At 42.7% G+C, this 23104-nt stretch overlaps 1 protein-coding gene and 1 long non-coding RNA gene across 5 annotated transcripts in view; both read right to left on the bottom strand.

The window, feature by feature from the left end:
* Positions 1-417: 417 nt before the first annotated feature.
* Ccdc190 (coiled-coil domain containing 190) lies at positions 418-7878 on the bottom strand. Its single transcript, XM_027952332.2, has 3 exons — positions 6235-7878; positions 2670-2787; positions 418-2392 (listed from the first exon to the last, which is right to left on the bottom strand). Exons 1-3 carry the CDS (start codon positions 6419-6421, stop codon positions 1831-1833), a joined length of 867 nt encoding a protein of 288 aa, XP_027808133.1. The 5' UTR covers positions 6422-7878; the 3' UTR covers positions 418-1830.
* An 87-nt stretch (positions 7879-7965) lies between these two features.
* LOC114105763 (uncharacterized) overlaps positions 7966-23104 on the bottom strand; it is a 22210-nt gene continuing 7071 nt past the window's right edge. For 3 of the 4 annotated variants that reach the window (XR_011708105.1, XR_011708102.1, XR_011708104.1), the window contains exons 3-7: positions 18313-18411; positions 13271-13382; positions 12897-13112; positions 9344-9673; positions 7966-8573 (exon numbers count right to left, since the gene is read on the bottom strand). This is a non-coding gene — a long non-coding RNA (uncharacterized lncRNA). The remainder of the gene's footprint in view (positions 8574-9343; positions 9674-12896; positions 13113-13270; positions 13383-18312; positions 18412-23104) is intronic. The other variant, XR_011708103.1, reaches the window with a different exon arrangement.

Below are 23104 nucleotides of genomic sequence, written 5' to 3'. Positions count from 1 at the left end.
TTAGGAGCATTTATTGCATTTGGTTAATATATCTTAAGTCTTCCTTTACTTGTCACCTACTTATTGACAAAGGTGGTTAATTTATACTGTAGCTCTTCAAGTCTGCGTTTTACTTCTTTGTTTTACTTCATAGTGCATGGGATTGAGCCCAGGTCCTCACGCATGCCAGGTACCACTCTACCCCTGACCTACAATCCCACACACAAGGTTCTTCTTGTAACCAACACAAATACAAATATTGATGGAGTCGGCTAACCATGAACTGAAACTCTGAATCCATGAGCCCAAACTAAATTCTTCCTCCTGTAAGTTGTTCTTGTCAGATACTTTGGTCACAGCAATGAAAAGCTGATGACTTTCAGCAATGTCCACTAGATTCGTTTATAAAAGAACCCAAGCCACAGAAACCTGCATGAAACAATAATCCTTCTTTATGCCACACAAATATTTTTTATTTGTTGTATGTGCCACAGTATGGAATAGTTGGCAAATAAAATGCTCTATCTTATTTCTCTTTTTTGCCATTTTTTATTTGTTCTTTTTAGATATACAGGACAGTAGAGTGTATTTTGACATATTATACATACATAGAGTATAGCTTATTCTAATTAGGATCTCATTCTTGTGGTTGTACATTATTTGGAATTATACTGGTCATACATTCATATATGAACATAGGAAAGTTCTGTTTGATTCATTCTGCTGTTTTTCCTATTCTCATCCCTTTTCCTTCCCTTCATTCCCTTTGTCTAATCCAATAATTTTCTATCCTACCCTCCCTGCACCACCACTTATTGTGTGTTAGCATCCGCATATCAGAGAGAACATACAGCCTTTTTGTTTTTGAGATTGGCTTATTTCACTTAGCATGATAGTCTCCAGTTCCATCCAAAAATAATAACTTTTTAAAGTGGTTGGTAACTTTTATTTTGTGGTGAGATGATTCTTGATAGATTCTCTTGAGTATTTGATATTGGGCTGAGAAATGAATAAAAAGTTTTGAAATCTTTTGATTCTAGAGCACAGAAAAGGAAGAGATTATGTAACATCTTTGAAAGAGGAAAAAAGAAAAAAAAATGGACCTACCAGAAAAGTAAGGAAGAAGGGAAGGGAGGAAGGACAGTACCTCAAAAATGAGCACAAGCTGGGCATGGGGGTACACGACTGTAATCCCAGCCACTCGGGAGGATGAGACAGGAGGATCCCGAGTTCAGAGCCATCTTCTGCAATGGCAAGGCACTTAGCAATTCAGTGAGACCCTGTCTCTAAATAAAAATACAAAATAGGGCTGGGGATGTGGCTCAGTGGTTGAGTGCCCCTGAGTTCAAAAAAAGCACAAAGTACAAAAAAAAAAAAAAAAAAAAATCCCCAGTACAAAAAAAGCACAAAGTTGAAACAAGTTTTATTTATAGACCATATGGTACACATTCTCAGTGGTGCCCCTATCCTGCCACCATCTACCATAAAACAAGGGAGGACTACGCCTCTTCCAGCAGGTGGTGCCACAATAACCTCCCCTAGGAATGAGAGGCAATGAAAGTAGAAATCACTCTTTCTCCCTCAATATCAACATATATTTACATTTTAGTTGACATTAGAAGGGCATGCTAATTATTCAAGTATTTTCAGAAGATTCTTTCCTCTATGTGTTATCCATTCACTAGTGTGGTTCATTGAAAGATCACAATGCTCTAAATGAAGTCAACAGATTAGAAATACAAGTGCTGTGGAATCAACAGATTAGAAATACAAGTGCTCCGCATTGCTTCACTTAAGGAGCACATTCTCTAGTGGTTCTGATACACGCCATGAGCAGGTTATACAAATTAGCTAGAGAGGAGGGAACTTAGATGGTACCATTTTCACAATCCTTTCTTGATCTGCAGGTGAAGATTTTCTACACCCGAATATCTCCCTGATGCTAAGCAACCTCTCAGACTGAGGGAGGACCCTGTGCCGGAGATAGCGTGCATTTTTGACCTCTGCAAGCAATTCTGAGAAGGCTGGCTTTGTGGTCTCACCTTTGCAGCCTCCTACACATTCCATGGAATGTGGGGGAAATTGTTCCACAGCATTCCTACATGGCTTTAGATTGGCATCTTTTGATCTAATCTCATCAAGGTTGACCATTCCACTACCACAGGTACTGCTGGAAGCCATTTGGTCTTGATGTGCCACAGAGGTGCCCTTGTTGGGGTCTATGCCCTGAGGTGGGATTACAGACTCTTTCTCCTGGGCTGGCAGCTTTTCTGCCATGAAGCAGGCAGTTCTGTGACTCTGAGATCGCCAGTTCTCTTTTCTCCTGGTGGGGTTTTTGAGGCCAGTGTGACATAAAGGAGGCATCTGGGACTTGATTTTGTACATTTCCTGGGTCGTGTTGGTTGCCAATGCTCTGGGAAGAGAGGTAAGAAGAAGAAAGATCTCTGGAAACTGAGAAGAGACTCACATTTAGACTTCTGGGTCACTGTATGGCAGCTCCATCAGTGTGGAGTCTCCTGAGTTATGGGAGTGTGGGAGTGGAAGCAGGTGAGAATAGAGGCTCTGGTGAGCTGACATGTCTGTCTCAGCAGAGGAAAGCAGCATTTCCTCGGGGAAAGAAGCACATTTCACCGACTCAGGAGATGAGGAATTCAGGGTCACACTCATGCATTTAATGAGTACCTTCTTACCTGACTTCATGTTTTGGAGGTCTGTGCTTCTGTCCTTGCTGTGGCGGGAAACTGAGGACACATTCTGGCCTTTTCTGAGTTCCATTCCCAAGAGAAGACAATCTCACCTTGACAATATCTGCCTTGAGTTAATGAAAAAGTTTACGGGAGAAATTATGCTCCATAACTTGGCATGTTGTGGTCCCAGCCCCAGTGCTTCACCCCTCAGGCTCTTTCCAATAAAGCAAGGCCTTTAGGGTGGGTCCTGATCCATTAGGAATGTGTCCTCATTTGAACTGAGACACATGGGACACAGGAGGGCACCCTGTGAAACACATGGGGAGAGGACAGCTCCCCCACCTGCTGGAGAGGTCACAGCCCTTCTTCTCTCCAGTACCCACCTGTGCAAGGGGCAGCCCCACCCCCACACTTTGCTTTTGGCTCCTAGACTCCTGAGTCAAGAGATCATGAAGTTTCTGTTAAGTCACCTGACTTGCTGTGCTTTGTTAGGGAGCCCTGGAGAACAAATAATAAGAGAAGAAATTCTGGGAACCAGGCTCCAGTGTGTGGCATTTTCCCATTACATACCAGGCTGATCTGGCACAACCAAGGAAACAGAAAACTTCTGTGCAGCTCTCAGTGTTTATACACACCATGTTGGAGAGGATTTATAAACATCAAGAACAGAGTTTAAACAGCCCAGGCCCATGGAAGTTTACTTGGCAAGCACAGTGTTTTCAAAGACAAAATAACTGGTGTGAGCTTTTTGTCTCATTCACTGCAATTATGTGACCTGTGCACCGATGGCAGGAGTTTGCAGCTGCCAGCCATGATCAAGGGGACTCCACTGGCTGAGGGGATATCTCTTCACCTATGGTCTAACTGCCACAGGGGACCACCAAGTTCTCAAGACATCTTACAAGCTGGTCACTTGAGGATGAGAGTCTTGGAATAATATGCTTTAAAGAGAGTGAGTCCCCTGAGGGCAGCGGTTAGCACTGAGCACACAGCTCAGTGGCAGAGTGCTTTCCTTGCCTATGCAAAATTCTGAGTTTGATCCCCATGCCACAAGAAATGAAGACAGAACACACACAGGCAGAATAGTGGTCGGCAGGTACAGGTGGGGATGAAGAATTCACATTAAACTTCTAATCTCTGCAATCTGATCACTTCTTTGTGAAGCAGTTGGGACAAGAGATAGTCCTTTGTGGGCCACTCTTCTTTGGCAGTCTCCTTGGGGAACTCACCTGTTCCCTGTAAACTAGGGAATGGGGAGCTGCTCCTCCTGCCAAGCCACATGTCTGCAGCTCAGATCTGTTGGGCTGGCAGGTCCAGGAAAGAGCTTATTGATTCTCTGCAACATGTTGTAGAGAATCTCCCCAGCACACTCTCTGTGGAGGCAGACCCTGCATCCTCCTCACATCCAGCCAGCCAGTCCACGAGTCTGCATCTTGGTTCCTTGGACAGGATATTAATCATAAACCTCTCACAACTCTATTTGCTAAATACCTTGGGAGGCTGGCCTCATTTTCTTCCCCTGACCAGTGCCTGAGTTCAGCCCTCAGGTCATGCCTGCACTCTGGAATTGTATCAGATCTGCTCTGACTTCACCCGGTGGCAGAGTGAGCCCCAACATATGAGCAGGTGATCTCCCCACTCCCAGCCCTGCAGGGGAAGCCTCTGTTGCAAGACCTGTGGAGCTGTCTGTGACTGGAGATGCTGGCTGTCCTGCATTGCCTCCAGCAAGCCGCACATGCCTCCTGCAGCTACCCTACTGCGGCACTGTGCAAGCTGCGCTCACTTAGCATCTCATGCAGACTGCAGGTTTCTGCAAGGGTTGGCCCTTCCTGCCCTCCTGACAAGTGCCCTATCCCCCTCATCCCTTCTCCTCCAGGCTCTGCTCACACACCACCTATTTTAGGAGAGCTTCCTGAGGGCCCTTGACAGACATCAGGAGCTTCCAATGCTCCTGCCCAACTTTGTAAGTAATTCTAATTTAGCAGTTAGCATTCTGATTTTTTGTAAGCACAGCTAATTTCCAATCTAAATATGAACATCTCAGGAGCAAAAACCACGTTTTTCCATTCCAGCTTCCGAGTAACCATAATAGTGTTTTGTAAAGGTGATCTGTGAAACACCTTACCCAGAACAATCTGCCTTGGTATCCATAAAAAAACTGGATGTTTGAGCTTAAATTTCCAGCCGGTTAATTCAAATCTCTGAGGCACCTGGTGATGTGCATCTTAAACAAGCCACCAGTGGCACAGAGTGTTAAATGACCACGGAAGAACACTGCTAACTAGTGTCTGAAAAGCACCAAGACAAAGCATGTCTCTTCTTCCCTTTACCCCTTTCGACTGTTCTTAGTTGAGAGAGAGTATGACCTTCCAAAGAACATGGAGATGGGGCCTGGTATCGGGGCCCTCTACCTCCTGGTCCATACTCTACCAGACACCTGCAGCTGAGGCAACTGCACAGCAAGGCATCCTCCTGAGAATGGCCACTGGGTCACCATAGCCTCTAGAGATCACAGTGGAAATCAACCAGTGTCCTCAAGGGCATTTCCTGGGCCCTGCTCTTGTTCTAGGTAGTTTAGCCATTCGCTGAAGACACAGAAAAAAAAAGCTCCACTGCTTGCTCAGAGTCACCCTTCAATCCCAAGGAGACTAGAAGTGATTATATGTAGCTTAAAACAATTGGAGCTTAGAAACAATTCCAGGCACGATGTCTGGACCTGCTCTTGGCTTCCATGACTACGTTAAACTATGCAGACCTGAGGACTTTCTACTCTGTGTGCAACTGCTTTCTTCTGTGCCTCTGGGTTTTGGCACCTGCATTTGACAAGAAGGCTCTCCTGAAGAGCTGGATTCATCTGTTCTATGCTAAATTTTGAAGCAATATTAAAATCTAATTATTTTAATGATGAATGAAGGAGAACTAGTTTCTACAAACTCTATAACTGTAACAATGTTCAACAATATAGCAGGAGAGTTTCAGTTCTGTAATGAATCTGTACTATTTCGTGAGAAGAAGTGATTCCCCAGCACTGGCTTTGTGTCTAGATGTGTTCCAAGTGCTCACCAAATCCTCGAATAGCTTCACAAGTTAGGCAGAATCACTTCCATGGCATGTTTGAGGAAACTGAGGTCACAATTCCAAACTACTTTATTCTTCCTTTATAAATGGGACTGGTACTGGGACTTCAACCTTAGTAGCTGCTCAATCAAAATTGTTAGCTCAAATATGAAAGAAGAGACACCAAGAGAGGTGAAACCAAACCAGCTCAGATGAGCGGGAGAAAAGCAGAAGGTGAAGCTGCTTGAGACAGTGGAGAGCTAGGAGTTCTGGCAAGAGAGAGAAAACTGGAGATGGACAGCAACTGGACATCAAGGTTTCTGAGTGGGCCGTTCAGTACAGTTGTGGGACTAGGGAAGGCAGAGGGATGTGAAAGCCCTGACCAGGATAGGAAGCGCTTGCTGTCCTGGGCCCAGGGCCCCAAATGGCTGCCAAGCAGTGAGAGCATCACTCTTCCCTCAGAAGAACCCTGGTGTTGCCTATAGCAGCCCACACTGCCAGGAAGCCTCACCTTGCTGCAGCCTCTGCTGCTCTCTCTGGAGCTGCCTCTGCTCCCTGGTCAACAACTTCAGGTGGTAGAGGCAGATATCCTCTAGACTCTGCAGTTGTTGGCGGAGTCTGGCTTCAGCCTGCTTGGCGATCTTCCTCTCCAGATCCAAGTGCTTATGCAGTGATCCCCTGACTGTACTCCTCTCCATTCTCCTCACTGTCTAGAGACAATAAACAAGGTCCTTCCATGTACTGCAATCAGTCTGACAGAGCAGGGCCTGCTGTTTGGTCAGGCGGCACCGAAGCCTGTGTGCTTCTGAAACACAGCTGCCCAGTCAGGTCAGGCCACATTGTCAGAAAACACTGCCTAGAGTAGGAGTTTCCAGAATCTAGAAAGATGGGGGTGGGAGATCAGGTCATTTCCCCATCCTTGGCCTCCTTGCCTGAAAAACAATGATAGATAGAGGGCTCCCTACATGGCCCAAATCAAATTGCTCTGTGTAAAGATCAATTGAGAAATATGAACAACTTTTTTTGCAGCGGGGAGAGAGTATGTGGATAGAAGCTTTCTACATATACAAGACATTATTCACCCAGAACAAGAAACCCTTCTACTCTTCTCTAAAGATTCCTACTCCCAAAGAGCTTTCTCAGAGACCTGAAGACATCTGAGCACCTAGGCTCAGACATGCTGGCCCTCAGCTCATTCACTCACACACACGCTCCTTCAGTCTGTGGTTCTGCAGGGGACCAGTTGCCCTCTTGAGAGCTGAGGGCAGTTGTAAGACAGTTCCTACTCTCAAGTAACTTTAAGATTCTCCACTCTGGAGTCTAAAAACTCATGTAAAATCTGAACAATCGACATCTCAAAGAGTGGCAAAGTGGATCTATAATTGCAAAATAGAACAGCATAAACAATAAGCAATTCAGGTGGACCTGGGGAGTCACTTGGGGCATGAGTTCCTCTTCCACCCTCACCCATCTTCTCAGACTGTAGGTTCTTTCCACCCTTCATGCACCCTGATGCCCAAATCTGCACTAACTTCACCTCAGCCAAACTCAGTGGCACTAATAGGCCAGGATATGTCTTTCCTTTCCTTAGAGATCTTTGAAAAACTTAACTCAGAGCTCAGAGGAGGACATGTGTACAGAACATAAATGAATTGCTATCAATAAGGCTTTGGTGGGAAAACTACAGGAAGAAGGTTAGCATTAAAAGGGAGATGAGGTCAGGCACAAAGCAGCTCAATCTAAGACTCTGCTATAGGTCAGCTTGATTTAGAGTCTAAAGTGAAGATTAAACCTTTAGTGACACACATGGTGAGCAGCACTTACCTACAAAGGCAGGGTTCTTACCGCGAGAAGAGTGCTTGCTGCTTTCGCTCTGTCAGACGCACTCTGGATTAACAAATTTGCTTTATGCTCTGAACTGACAGCCTGGTGTGGGTAGGGGCAAGGGAGCACTGGAGAGGTCTGTGGGCAGTGCTTGGTGCACTGGAAAGCTCTCTCCCTCCCTCCTGTATCCCCCCACCCCATCTGGATCCTGGGGCCATGGGCACCAACCCTGGAAGAGAGGCTCTGAGAGTGCAGGAAGCCTGCCAGCCTCAAGCCCTCCCCTAGAGGGGCCACGTGGCTTGTCCTAGCTGTGTCCATGGGAGCCAAGAATGAGGAGTGGCTCCCTGTGTGCACAGGCCCCCTCCCCCAGGTCCTGTCCACCTCGCCCTCCCCTTTTGCCATGCTTCCCTCCCCCCACTCATCCTCCTTCCTGGATACCACATTTGGCCCCCAAAGAAAGCACCACTTTCTCTGCTATGCTTGTGCACATTCTGCAGTGAGTACAGGGAGTGCTGCCTGTGATTATTCTGCACCATTGCATACCACTGCTACCCCCAGGCTGCTACCCACGTGCAGCACACTTCAGAGCTTCTCGCCTCTCACCAACTTTGTGCTCATATTTGGACAGCTGCAGGAGAAGGCAGAGTTGGACTGTTGGTTACACAATAAGATACTGAGTGAGATTTTCACTGTTGCCTTGGAGCTACATCCGAAAATAACAGTCAGTTATATGCCAATCTAAGCCACATAAAGACAGCTGGCCACCAGCCAAACAGGCCCTGCCAACCACCATCACCACACAACAAGCAAGCTATGTAAAAAGATTATTGGGGAAAGGGAACAAGAGCAATTGTGGGGTGGGGAGGATTGTTTGTTCAGCAGGAAGCAATTTCTTTCCAGTCCTTTCCCAAGAGGTAATTCCCTCACCTCCAGAATTTTTATGGACAGAGTAGAGTTCCAAGAAACTCACCACAAAGAAGAAAGTACCACACCCTGGAAACTGGTCCCCATTGTCCAGCTAGAGACCTGGTGGAATACAGAGGATGCAGAGAAAAGGCCCATGGCATCCCAGAGTTGCCACGAGAGCTGACATCCCACATGGGCCACTGGAAAGCCTATTTCCTGCCATGTTGTGGAGAGCTGAAGAGGAGAGGCCTACAGAAACACCCATTGCTGGAGGGCAGGGAGAACTCTCACGAGGTGTGCCTAGGAAGACCATGTTGGCCAGACCCATGCTAGTGGAAGTGCTGCAGAGATTCTGGCTCCACATTCCCTGGGATTTGTCACAGGGATTTTGGGAGCAGCAGAAACCAAAACAGCATCATGCATTCCTGTCACTGGGAGGTACTGTTCCAGCCAGAGAGGAAATGAAACCACAGGCAAGGCCAGAGAAAGGGAGAGACAGAGGAGATCTGAGTGAAGGTGAACTTTCTCAAGAAAACCACACAACCTAAAAGCAGAGGCTATCAGGAACACATGGAGCAAAAGCAGACAGGGAGGGTCAACAATGCCTCAGCATGAGGACTGCAGTGGCAACACTGAAGAACTATGGTTCAGATCCCACCTTTATCTTCAACCCAGGCAGGAGTATATTAGAACTGAAGACACAAGGGAGGTGCAGAAAGAAATGAAGAGCAACGGAAATGCTAAATATAAAGGCTTTGTATCTGTCTTTTCATAGTAAAAGAAAATGGACTGTTGAGGGAAAAAATTAACCCTGAAAGGTATACTTTATAAATAGATACAGAAGTAGAAGACACTACCTAGTTGCTCAAAGGATGAATGGTACTAATCACCTGAGTTGAAGAGAAAACCCCGCATGAAATCCACTGCTTTTTTCCATGATGAGGCACAGAAGAGCGCATCCTCCAGCTCTTCTTCTCTTCAGCGTCCATCAGATCTTACTGCCAAAGGCTTCGATACCAGGCTGGGTAGTCTGCTCCCACTGCTCAACAGAGCCCTACAGGAATTACTGGGATAGGGAGGCAGGATAGGGACACACAATGTCCGGGAAGGTGCCAGTGACGTCACTCAAGAGCACTTGCACTCTGTGCAGGGACTGCAAGGCCTCTCAACATCCAAGACTTCACCAGTCTCCTGCAGCAGGTCAGCAAGCAGACGCGGGTCTAGATATACATGAGAAGAGTAAAAGCAAGTCCACAATAAAAACACCACTTACAATGACAAAATTTAACACAGTAGTGAATCATAACAAGTTCAGGAATAAATTTAATAGAAAGTAGAACACTGAAATATTTCAGAGAGAAATTGAAGACGACCTGAATAACCGGGAATGTACACCAACCATGCTGAGCACTTTAGACTGTCAAGTTTGTCTCAAGATTACAGGATCAATCACAATCACATGCTTTTTTCCTGGCAAACATTGAGAAGCTAACTCCAAAATCCAACTAGCAATCAAGGGAAGAGTGCCCAAATTATTTTAAAAAGGAAGAACAAAGAGAACACAACTTGAAGACTTCCTCTAAAGCCACGGTTTATAACATTGCATCTTGTTGGCATCAAGAGAAATATGTTAATATGAGAAATATGTTAACATTGCATCTTGTTGGTGTAAAGAGAAATATGTTAAACCAATACAATAGAAAAGAGACTTTAGGGGCTGGAGTTGTGGCTAAGCAGTAGAGTGCTCGCCTCGCACGTGTAAGACCCTGGGTTCGATCCTCAGCACCACATAAAAATAAATAAACAAAATAAAGATATTGTGTTCGTGTATAACTAAAAGTAAATAAAAAATAAAAGAGACTTTAGAAGTAGACCCACACATCTGATCAGCTCATTTTTGATAGAAGCATCAACATAATTCAATGGAGGCAAAAATATTCTTTCCATGGTGTTGACACAATGGGGTATCCATGTGGAAAAATTAAATCTCAATTCTTACATTACACCATATGAAAAACTAATTTAAAAATGGATTGTAAATCTTAATTTCAAGGCTAAAACAAAATGCTTCCAGAAGAAAATATCTTTGTAAACTTGGGTTAGGCAAAGATTTCTTAGAGGAAAAAAAACCCAAACTATAAAAAAAATGATAAGTAACTTAATAAAATTACAACTGATTGTTTTTCAAATGACCCACTTGAGAAAAGAAGTGGTAACTAAGAGCCTGTAAGAATATATCAACCTCTCTTTTATGAAGGACCTGTATTCATAATACCCATATATGGCACAACAACACAAACAAACCTGTTCAAACATACGACAAGACGTGAACAGATGCCCTAAAAGCATACACAAATCGCCAATAAGCAGATATTTATGTACTCAAAGTGGTTAAGTATTGGGCGCTCCAAAGAAAATCCACAAAGTCAACTAAGAATAGTTTAAAAATTGGTTAGTGAGATTATGGATCAACTGAAACTTTTATACACTGATTTTTGTGAATATAAAATAGCCATGACCATTGGGAAAAGCATTTGGCAACTTCTTATGAAATTCAACATATGCTTCCCTATGACTCAGCAATACAACTCCAACAGAAATAAAAACATGTCAATAACAGGATTTGCATATCAGTGTTCATATAAGCGCTATTCATAACAGTTCCAAGTTATAAAAACCTGAATGACCATGAACAAATGAATTGATAGCCAAATGTGGTTCCTTCATGCCATGGAATTCTACTCAGCAATATAAAAGGCCAAACTCAAGATGTACAACAGCATGTCAGGTCTTACAGTGTCTGTGCTGCAAAAGAAACTATACACCAAAGAGAATCCCAGTCCATATGTTCAAAATAATACAACAGGCACACTTCATCTAGAGATGCTAGAGGTCAGCCAGCAGTCACCCGAGTTGAAAGGTACAGATGAAGACCGACTGCAGAGAGGAATGACGGAATTTCTAGGGAGAGAGAGGTGGGGACTACATGCTGTTTGTGAAAACCAATAACCTGTAGACTGGAACTACAGATTTTACTGTGTATAAAATATAACTCAGTAAAGTTGATTGGAAAAAAACAGCCTAATTTTGTTGTGTCAGAAGCTTCTGCTTGCATGTGAAGAATTGCTACCTCTGGCAGTTGTCTTCCTGCCTTGCAAACTAGAAACTAGGGTAGATCTACTTTATGTAAGGGCATTTCCTCAGTCCTTCCTTCAGCAATGCTGTGACTAATGGGTGGGCTCAAATGGTGCTAGCTGATACCTCCATGTGGAGCTTCCCTTGCACCTTCCACCTAAGCTTCCAACACCAGGACTGTCCCTTGGATCCGTCACCTCATTAGATGCTGAAAATGGTGAGTTTGCATCTATTAGCTATGTCTTCTAAAAATGTTTCTCTCTCTGTTTAGTCTCCTGAAAATATAGTTCATATAGGAAAAACAGGACTGATGCTTGATTCCTTTTTAGAAAACACAACAAAGCATCCAACTCAGTGTTTTCAGACATTGGAATGGAGGCAATGGGGTTTGTGATCCCTAACACATAAGATACAAACAAAATGAGCTCTGCAGTTTCCCAAGTTAGCATCTAGAAGTTTTCAGGCTCTGATGCATGAAGAAAGGAACAAAATAGAGCCCAGCTGTTGAGCAGCCAGAGTAAGGAGCCAGAGAATTGAGTCTGATAGGTAGAAGTGGCTGGAGTCTGCAGAACAGAGTATCAGGAAGCCAGTGTGCACATGTGTATACATACACACACACACACACACACACACACAGTGAGAATGAGAAAGTCGCAGAGAACTGCAGAGGGCTCCCTCTGAGTCTCAGCTGAGTACTGATTTGCTGATGCAAGGGGAAAATCTCCAACAACCTTGGGGAGAAATAAACAGATCCTAGTACATTTATACAATAAGAAGCTACTAGGCAGTAAAAAGAATAAGAGTACTGATACAGGCTACGAGCCTAGATCTCAGAGCATTCTGCTGAAGCAAAGATGCTTGCTTCCTGGTATCAAACACAGTGAGCTCTAGAACATGTAAACTTGAAGGGATAAAAAATGCAGATCAGTGGTGTTTATGGGTAAGGCAGACAGCATGGAAGACACAGTTCCAGTCTACATCCAAGTCTTAAAGGATGAGAGAAAACGTCCTAGAAATATTTTTTATGCTTTTGTTTGCATGAATCTTCATACTTTGTGCTGAAAATGGATGAATTTTATTAGATGTACATTGTGCCTCAATAAAGCTGGCTTTTAAAAATAATACTGGAATCACTATGAAAAGCCAATTACTTTCAGAAATTACTTTGACAACAACTCACTATCCTGAAAATTTTAAAAAAGAATCAAGCATCAGTCCTGTTTTTCCCATATGAGCCATATTTTCGGAGACTAAACAGTCAGAGAGAGAAACATTTTTAGAAGACATAGCTAATAGATGCAAACTCACCATTTTCAGCATCTAATGAGGTGACGGATCCAAGGGACAGTCCTGGTGTTGGAAGCTTAGGTGGAAGGTCCAGGGGAAGCTCCACATGGAGGTATCAGCTAGCACCATTTGAACCCACCCATCAGTCACAGCATTGCTGATGGAAGGACTGAGGAAATACCCTTGCATAAAGTAGATCTACCCTGAGTCCAGTCCAATCTCGGATTCTGACTGCCACTTCATAGATTCATGAAAAAAAAAAAAAAAAAAATCAGTCAACATGAGAAAGCCAGATCCAGAATGTAGATCATTTCTGGTGGTCAGCTTTTTCATGACTATGGCCAAAAGACCCAACAAGAACAATTTTAGGGGAGAAATGTTTATTTAGGACTCACAGTTTCACAGGTTTCAGTTCATAGACAGCTGACTCCATTACTCAGGGCCAGAGGGAAGGAAGAACATCATGGTGGATGGATGTGGAGGACGAAAGCAGCTCAGGACATTACACTTGGAAAGAGAGAGAGCTCTCCTCACCACAACAAAACATATATCCCAAAGGCACATTCCCATTGACCCACCTCCTCCAGCCACACCCTGCCTGCCTACAGGTACCACCCAGTTAATCCCCATCAGCAGAATTTTAATGCACTGATTAGGTTAAGGCTGTTATAATAGAGCATGGGGCCTGGGATTGGGTTGTCTTGTGAATTTGAAGAATGAAATCCATGGATACAAGGATGAGAGTAAAGTAACAGGATTTACTAGAGTAACAGAAAAAAAGAAAGCGAGAGCTCCCAAAGCAGGAGGAATATGGAAGAGTGGCTTGCATAAGGGTTTACATGAATCTACAGGAGTAAGGGAAGTAGCCCCACCCAATCCTGGGAAGATTCTCAACATCTACAAGATCTTCATGCACTGTTTGGTCCAAACAAGTTACTGTTCCCCACCATTTTTGATGGTGGTTTGGGTACAAGATAGAGGATGCCCCACTGGCAGTTTTTTTCTGCCCATATAGGAGTCACCTGACCTGGATGAAGCCTGGTTTGTGTCAGCAGTTTCTCAGCCCTGAATAGAAAACTGGCCTTAAGGGAGCCCAAGGCCCCTGCCTGTTTATTTTAATCCCTTCTCCTGCCTAAACAACCCAATATTTTTACCTCTAAACTTCTTTGCAATGTTTCACACATGAGCTTTTAGGGGACACCTTATATCTAAATCATAATAATTCAAAAGAATTATCTGATATTTCTGGCAAATCAGTAGCAAGAAATTAAAAAGTAAACAAAAGGGCTGGGATTGTGGCACAGTGGTAGAGCGCTTGCCTAGGACTTGCGAGGTCCTGGATTCAATCCTCAGCACCACATAAAAATAAATAAATAAAATAAAGATATTGTGTTGGGGCTGGGGATGTGGCTCAAGTGGTAGTGCGCTCTCCTGGCATGTTCGCGGCGCTGGGTTCGATCCTCAGCACCACATACAACTAAAGATGTTGTGTCTGCTGAAAACTAAAAACTAAATATTAAAAAATTCTCTCTCTCTCTCTTTAAAAAAAAAGATATCGTGTCCAACTACAACTGAAAAATAAATATTTTTGTAAAAAAGTGAACTTATAACAAAATAATATTGAGAGAAATAAGTACCAAAGTAACATGTAGCCTGTTTGGATCCTGATCCCCACAAAGCAATTGAAAGCATCTTTGGGTTGAGAGGGTTGAGAGGGAAGTTTGAGCAGAGGATGGATATTAAAAAATATTGAGTTGCCCTTGTCAACGGCATTGGGTGTGATAATGGAATCTGTTTCAGTCTGTCCTGGTTACTCTAAAACAAACCAAAAATGAAAATTCATAAACAACGGAAGTTTACTTTTTACTGCTCTGGAAACTGGGAGCACAAGGTGTGGGCTCCTAGATCAAGAAGACCACATGTTGTGCCTCACATTCTGGGTGGCACAGCAGCTCTGGGGTCTGTTTATCAGGGCACTTATCCTGTTCAAGAGGATGCCAACCTTTGACTGAGTCACAAGTCAAAGGCCCACCTCCTGAACCCACACACTGGTGATGAGGATTCAGCATGTAAATTTGGAAGGGACACATTCAAACCAGAGCATCATGTTCATGTTAATGAAGTGTTGTCAGCCCAACACACATACCAGGGGTCTACAGGTGAATAGGCATTATATGAATCTTGGTTTTGCTATAAAATACTACACAAAGAAATAAAATAATGAAATTAGAACACAAGGGTCTCCATGCATGGGTGACAGGAATACTGCAAATGCTAACTATAAAGTCAAGAGGTAGTTTGAAAGCATGTTCTGATTTGGAGCATATTTTAAATTCCCCATATAAGAATCTGAATAAATACATAAGCTAGCCAGAAGGATGGGAAAAGGAGAGACAGTTAGACTATTAACTGATAATTCAATAGCAATAATGTAAAATAGGAAATTGCATGTTTTCAAAACCAAATAAAAATAAAGCACCAGCCAAAAATTCTGCACAATAAAGGAGGGTAGACCAGTGAGAAGAAGGCAGAAAGTCTGACACCCTTCCCAGTAAAGTAGAGGAGTGCAGAACAGTGAGCAGAGGACAGGTAGTCTGAATTCCTAAACATGACATTGAAAATATGTCTCTGCAATTTTAAGAACAATATGGGGATATGAAAATAAGCACCAGATTTCTATATCTTGAATTACAACTTCAACATCTTACCTTATACAGTGACAGTATTCTTAAAGGCCCTATAACCCTGGAAATTCAATGTACCAAGCAGGGGGATTATGAACACCCCAAAGTCTAGGAGTCAACTACACATATTCTGTGAAAAGGAGGGTCACTGAAGAGGGAAACTGCTTTATTAGGAAGTGATGTGATCAGTAGAACACTGACCTCTCCTGGCTCTTGGCAAGTCTGGTAGAGGGGAAAAAAAAGACTGAAGAAGCCAAGTAGTTCCTCATGAACTCCCCAAGATTAACCCTTGAAGAGACTTGACTGACCTCCAACAATTTCGAAAAACAGCCCAATATAAGACTACCTGGTTAGTCTTAAACACCCCACAGGCAAGTATAATCTGAACAAGCATGAAAGGTGGGGACATGCTCAAAGAACATTTCAACTACCCACATCATTTATTTTATTAGATATCTTTTGACTTTAGATGCCTCTAGTTTTTATTCTTTTTGGATTGTAGGACAGATAGTATATGGCATGGTCTCCCAAAACTATTCTACAACTCCTTTCTTATAAGATACTATAAACTAAACCTGTTCCTTTTTAGGTCTTACAAGAGCAAATGCCATACACAAAGAAAAACAACATTTTTATTCAAGTGATCTACTATACTATCTACAAGTCTTGTTCAAAATCGAACAGGACTCAAATTACCCTTTATTTTCTCCCTCTCTCTCCCTTTAGGTCAGAAAAGAACCCACAAACATTGGTTTCATTTAAATTGATTTGGTTATATAAATATTGCAATGTAATGATAACCTTTAGGGGTAAGAGAACTGTGAAAACAGTGACAATGTATTGTGATTCTTGAATTTCTTTTTCTGCTATGTGGTCATCACATCCATTCCCTGTCATTCCAAGGGGTTTGGCTCCAGCTCTCATGCTTATCTCCACTCCATGTCATCTTGAAGCCAGAATTAGATAGGCAAATAGGCAAGAGTCAGATCCAGAGAATGGAGAGATTGAAATGGTATCCTTCAGAGCCCTTCCTCTACTCTTATCAAGAATGTGCCCTTGCTCCAAACTGCTAAGGTAATCTGTCCCAGGTCTACAGGGAGTTATAAAAGTTGTTAATTAATGTGTACTAAGCATCTCCTGGGCCTAGTCACATATGCAGGAAGGAGAGAGATAAGAGAAAGGTAGCAGGAGAACAAAGGAAGCCTAGGATGCACAAAAAGGCAAATACACCTTCCCTTTATAGGATACCAGGATACCAGCTACACCCCCTTCTCCCTCCTGGAAGAAGTCTGTTACCCCTTTTTTAAAATAAACTCTGCTTTATATGCTTGCCGTGCCATGTTTCTCTAATGTTATACTCCAACATGTGAGGGAACAGAACTCGTCGCTGGTAATGGGAGATATCAATCTCACACGGGAAACTTTTTTACATGTAAGAATTTAACTATTTATAATGTTCAGAGGGAAGTTTCAAAACAAAATGTCTAAGAAAAAATATTAAAATCTTCCCTCTCCATGTGCTTCAGGAATTTTGTACATCTTTGATGGAACATCTAAAGAATGCTGACTTCTCTGTGGGTTTGGCTCACTGGCTTATTTATGAGAACTCAGTCATGCACTAGTCTCAAGGCTATCACCCCTCTCTTTAGGGATCAGTGCTGTGGGAAAGAAGTGTCCTTGGTGGGGATCACTATGTCATGCACATTGTTAGAACAGAGTTTGTGGGAAGCCATTCTCACGCGTGACTGGGTGACTCCCGGTTTGGGTCTGAGGCTTCTGGCTGTGTCGGAATTTTCCCGGCCCTTTCCTGATGAGAGAACCCGTCCGTGTGGGGGTGTGACTGACCACTGACCCTGGGGGCCCAATCACTGACCCTGACCTTGGAGTGCAGTCCCCCCTCAACCTTCATTGGATGGAATTCTCCCCTGAATTTCTTGTTCCCCAATAAAAGGCTACTCCCAGGCGTGTTCACTCTCTCTCTCTCCTGCTAGCCCTGAGTAATCCTTGCTGCCCTGCTGGGCGGTTAGAGGTTGGAGCCAGAGAGGGGAGCCGTCTCGGACCCGGCAATAGAAATAAGGTAACTGAGTCTGTGTGTTTTATTTTGATCTCTTCTAGCTAACTTTATGCCAAGAACCTCATTAATGAAACCATTGCGCAGGCCGCATGGTGGAAGAGTTTTCTTTGTTCTAACTTCTATTTAAAGAGCCCCACTGTGAACAAGACTTTGGAGTCTCACCTGTAAAGACAATGCTTTGCTGGGGATTTCCCAGCCAGGATACTGAAAAGCTGTCTCTGGACTCCCCAGCTACATGGCTTCAGGTGTTGGTGTTCCCCTGATATGATGATGTATTTTCTTCTCTATCTCTCTTGCCTATCACTTTTGCTTTTGCTCTTGCTTTCATATTATTAATAAAAGAAATATAATCTCATGTAAAGAGTGTCTTTATTGTCTATTGGATCTGACCTGCCAAATTCAGCAGCTACACATGAGAAATGCTTTAATGTAATAAATATATGTATGTAGTATACAATCTAATCAGTAATCATCATCATTCACCTTAATGTTTTTCATTACTATGGAGAAAATATTGAGAAGACTTTTGTCTTTGAATACATAGTGCATTTGGTCACCCTGCTATATAATGTCCCCTCTGCTTTCTGGCTTTATGTCTGGCCATATAATTTTTCCTCTTACCCATGCTCCCAACATGACGTCAGACATCATGTTGTCACATAGCAAAGTGTGTACTCACCAGAGTCCAAACTGATGGAACCTCTTGATCCTCGATTTTCAGCCTCTTAAAATTCTGAGGAAATGACTTTTATTATAAAGTAACCAGCATGGATATTTTCTGATAGCAACAGAAAATGGATTTTTAGAATGTTATTCAACTTAAATTTGTAAACATTTTTGTACTACTTAAATTTTTAAAACAAATAGAAATGAGAACTATAAATAGAAAACTAGAATCTCAGTGGCAATAAATTGTGTATTTACTTGCATAGCTGTAGTTACTATTGTTTCTTATTATTTCTTATGCACTCATGGTATTGTCTTATCATTTTATTTCAGTTTAATGGCTCTGGTAACAGTTTTTGAGGAGTTGTTGACTTACAACAAACTTTTCAGTATATAAATCTTTTTTTGCTTATCTTCTGAAGCACAGTTTTTCCAGGAATAAAATTATCAGTTGATGATGAACCCAGTCTAATTCAATCTTTTTTTTTAATATTTTATTTTTTAGTTGTAGTTGAACACAATACCTTTATTTTATTTATTTTTATATGGTGCAGAGGATCGAACCCAGGGTCTCGCACGTGCTAGGTGAGTACTCTACCCCTGAGCTACAACCCCAGCCCCCTAATGCAATCTTACGATTGGGAGCCATCTTGTCACAAAGTTATGAAAAGCACATTTCTGTTTTACTGTAAAATACTAAGATTTCTATTTGGCTTGACCATACTTTGAGACTGTCCCCTGATGTTTTAAAAACTTGTTTGGAATTCCTGCCCATGCTCTGAATTTACCCATGCCTGACTCTCCTTGACAAGGTGGCACCTCAGTAGCACCTCATAAATCCAGGCTTTCCCTGACCAGATAACAACCCTCTCTGAAACCTCAGTAGTGCCTCGTAAACTCTGATGTTGGGATCTGAATTTACTCCCTAACTTGAAATATCAAGCCATGTAGATCATTAATCTGCTATCTGCCGTTGTATTACATTTGCTAGAACCCTGTTAGCTGTAAGTTTCCGAAGATACTCACTTTTATAAATTTTTGTTATAAAAAGGTCTCTGCCCTTTGATCAGAGCTGTTCTCTAGCCCCACTTTGGGTGAGACAGCCACTGGCCAGCTCTCTTATGTACACAATATAAGTTTGCTTTAATTTGATTTAAAATTGGAGTCAGTGATCTTTTCTTTGTGTTGTGGTTTAAGAGTTGATAAAAAAAAAATTTAAGAAATTTAGTCAAGTTGTGCAACTTCCTTCCAATCTCCATGGATTCTGAAGACCTGTCAGATAATTTTAGATGCTGTCTTATATATAATAGGTTCTCTCTTACCACTCTCAATATTACCTATTTGTCCTTCAACAATTTCACTACAATAGTTCCCAATCTCAGACGTCTGTTAGCTATAGAAAGTTCCAGAAACAGCAATTTATTAGTTTTAAATTGCACAATGTTCTGAGTAGCATGATGAAATCTTACCCATCCCACCCCATCCTACCCGGGGTATGAGTCAGTGCTTTCTCCAGCATTCCCACAGTTTATATACTGTTTATACAATACCTTCCTGTTTGTTTCTATTCATCATCCTTGTTATGAGATTGACTGTCATGGTATTTCTGTGCTTGTGCTGAAGTAAACCTTTCTTGACTTACACATGCCTCAAAAGTCATTTGATTTTTATTCTTATTGCATTATTAGCAGCTTGAGCCTGAGAAAAGACAGACCTTGACCCTTTACTAACAGAAAAGATATTTCTACTTAGAACATTATCCAGGAAATTGAGATGTGTTATTAGAGACCATAGGTTGTGACTAACCTATGGTCACAAATAACCTCAAGAGAATGGCCAATAACCAGGAAATGACCTCTACTGCATTGTAATGCTAAATATCTAACCATAAAGAAAATAGAGCCTAATTTCCAAAACATGGTATATTCCAAAGCATTATTTTTAAATCACTCATGTAACCAAGACTTTCAGGTAGATTCCTGACTCCTGAATTGAACTTGATTCATATGACAACACAAGGTAACCCCCAAGACCATCATGATCTGAGAGGCTAGATCTCAGTCCCTGTGCACAAAGAGTGGAGCCCTCATTCTCAACAAGGGCAATGCTATAATCTGCACCCATGGAGGAAAATAAGCCTCATTTTCACACCATATAATGTATGCCGGAACATGTAATTTTTTTTTTTTTTAGTTGTAGATGGACACAAAACCCTTATTATTTTTTTTTAACGTGGTCCCATAGATTGAACCCAGTGCCTCATGAATGCTAGGCAAGCGCTCTACTACTGAGCCACAACCCGGCCACGGAACATTTATTTTTACTGATCTTGGACTAACTAGTTCCAACTTCTACAAACAATAAAATTTGCCTTCTGAAAATTCATATCTCACCATAATAATTGACATGTCCTCCCCCAATTAGAGAGTCACTTCTTTGGAAGAGATTTTCAAATATATATTTGCTATAAACTTTGCTTTATGTCAAAAATAATATATATATATACATACACACACACACACACACACACACACACACACATCTGTACTGAACATGACCAAGGCTATTTGATCCTTCTGTGTATCAAATAACCAGTGCTCTCTCAGTGCTGAAGGTTGACCAGGGCCGCCTGAATCCTTCCACTTGTCAGATGAGCATCACTTACCATTGCTGAAATTGGAGCGGGGCCCTTTGCTCCTTCCACCTATCAGATGACCGGGCTCTCTGTATGCTGAACATGGACCTGGACTCTTTTTATACTTCCTTATGTCATACATTTTCTCTATGCTGACCAAGTGTCGTGTTAGTCTTTCCACATGTCACATGACCAAAGCTCTCTGTGGCCAGATGGATACCAGGGCTTTTGGAATACTTGCATGTGTCACATGATCAGTATTCTTCTGTACTGAACATGAACCAGGGCTCTTTGAATATTTCCATGTATCAGGATGACCAGCTTTCTCTTTTTGTTGAAACTGAAATAGGGCTCTTTGCTATCTCTCCCTGTCAGATGACCAGCACTCTGTGTGCTGAACATGTACCAGAGCTGCTTAGATATTCATGTCACAGGTCCAGGACTCTCTCTGTGCTGAACTTGAACAAGGCTTATGAATCCTTCCATGTGTCACATGACTAGGGCTTGCTCTCAGTAGAACATAGACAAGGGAAGTTTGAATCTTTCATGTGTCAGATGACCAAAGCTCTCTTTGGGCAGAATGTGGACCAGGGCTGCTTGGATACTTCCATGTGTCACATGTCCAGTGCTCTCTGTTGTGAATATGAACCAGGGCTGTTGGTATAATTCCATGTGTCACATGACCAGCACTCTCTGTGCTGAAAGCGAACCAGGAGTGCTTGAATGCTTTTGTGTGCCATACGACTAGTGATCAATCTGGGCTGAACTTGGACCATGCTGATGAATCCTTTCATGTGTCACATAACTAGGACTCTCTCTGGGTGGAACGTGGACCACAGAAGTTTGGATCCTTTCATGTATCAGATGACCAAGACTTTCTCTCTGCTGAACATGGAACAGGGTTGTGTGGATCCTTCCATGTGACAGATGACCAGCATCTCTCTGTGTTGAATGTGGATAAGGAGTATGTGAATCCTTCCCCATGTGGCAGGAGACCAACGTCTGTTGGTGCTGACAGTCAATCTTGACTGCTTGAATCCTTCCATGTTTCACATGTCCAACACTCTCTGTGTGCTTAATGTGGATGAGGGCTGCTGACATCCTTCCATGTGTCATACACCCAGCGCTATTTGCACTGAACATGGGCCAGGCCTATTTGAATCCTTCCATGTGTCAGATGATGAGCACTCTGTTTGCTCAAAGTGGCTCTTTGGTCCTGCTGCCAGTCTGATGACTAGGGTTCTCTGTGTGCTATACATAGACTAGGGCCTTTTGGACTCTTCCACTTGTCACATTACCAGTGCTATCTCTGTGTGGAATGTGGACTAGGGCTGTTTGAATATTTCCATGTGTCAGATAACCAGCTCTCTCTTTCTGAAAGTGGTTCAGAGCTCTTTGGTACTTTTGCCTATCAGATGGCCATCAGTCTCTGTGTGCTGAACATGGATAAGTGCTGCTGGTATCCTTTCAGGTGTCACATGACCAGCACTATCTCTGTGCTGAGCATGGGCCAGGGTTGCTTGAATCTTTCCATGTGTCACATGACCAGGGCTCTGTGTGAAACTTTGATAATAAATGTTTGAATCCTTCCATGTGTGAGATGACCAGGGCTTGCTTTCTGAGGAACATGTACCAGGGCTGCGTGAATCATTCCATGTGTCAGGTGACCAACCCTCTCTCTGTTCTGAACATGGACTGAGGATGCTTGGATCCTTCCTCATGTCACATGTCTAGTGAATTCTCCATGATGAACATGGACCAGAGTTGTTGGCATCCTTCCTCATGTCACATGTCTAATGAATTCTCCATGATGAACATGGACCAGGGTTGTTGGCATCCTTCCATGTGACATATGAGCAGGACTCTATCTGTGCAGAACATGTATCAGGAGTGTTTGAATCCTTCCACATATCACATGAACTGCGCTCTCTCAATGCTAAACATAGACTATGGCCTCTTAAATCCTTCCATGGGTCACATAAACAGTGCTCTCCATTCTGAATGTAGACCAGGAATGTTTGTATTCTTTAACATGTCAGATGACTGGTATTCTCTCTACTGAACATGGACAATTCTTCCACATGTCAGCTGACCAGCGTTCTCTGTGCTGAATGTGGACCCGGGCTGCTTGGATCCTTTTACATGTCACATGACCAGCTCTCCCTCTCCG

Source organism: Marmota flaviventris, chromosome 7, assembly GCF_047511675.1.
Source record: "Marmota flaviventris isolate mMarFla1 chromosome 7, mMarFla1.hap1, whole genome shotgun sequence".
NCBI lineage: Eukaryota > Metazoa > Chordata > Mammalia > Rodentia > Sciuridae > Marmota > Marmota flaviventris.
The sequence above is the reverse complement of the archived record's forward strand: the minus strand, read 5'-3'. Positions and strand labels throughout refer to the sequence as shown.

Excerpts from the sequence above, each read along its gene's own strand:
- Ccdc190 (XM_027952332.2), bottom strand. The coding sequence starts at position 6,421 with ATGGAGAGGAGTACAGTCAGGGGATCACTGCATAAGCACTTGGATCTG. Across the intron at positions 2,788-6,234 it reads GCAGCAGAGGCTGCAGCAAG|ATATTGTCAAGGTGAGATTG; the intron begins GTGAGGCTTCCT and ends AACTCAAGGCAG. Across the intron at positions 2,393-2,669 it reads CCTCCAAAACATGAAGTCAG|AGCATTGGCAACCAACACGA; the intron begins GTAAGAAGGTAC and ends CTCTCTTCCCAG.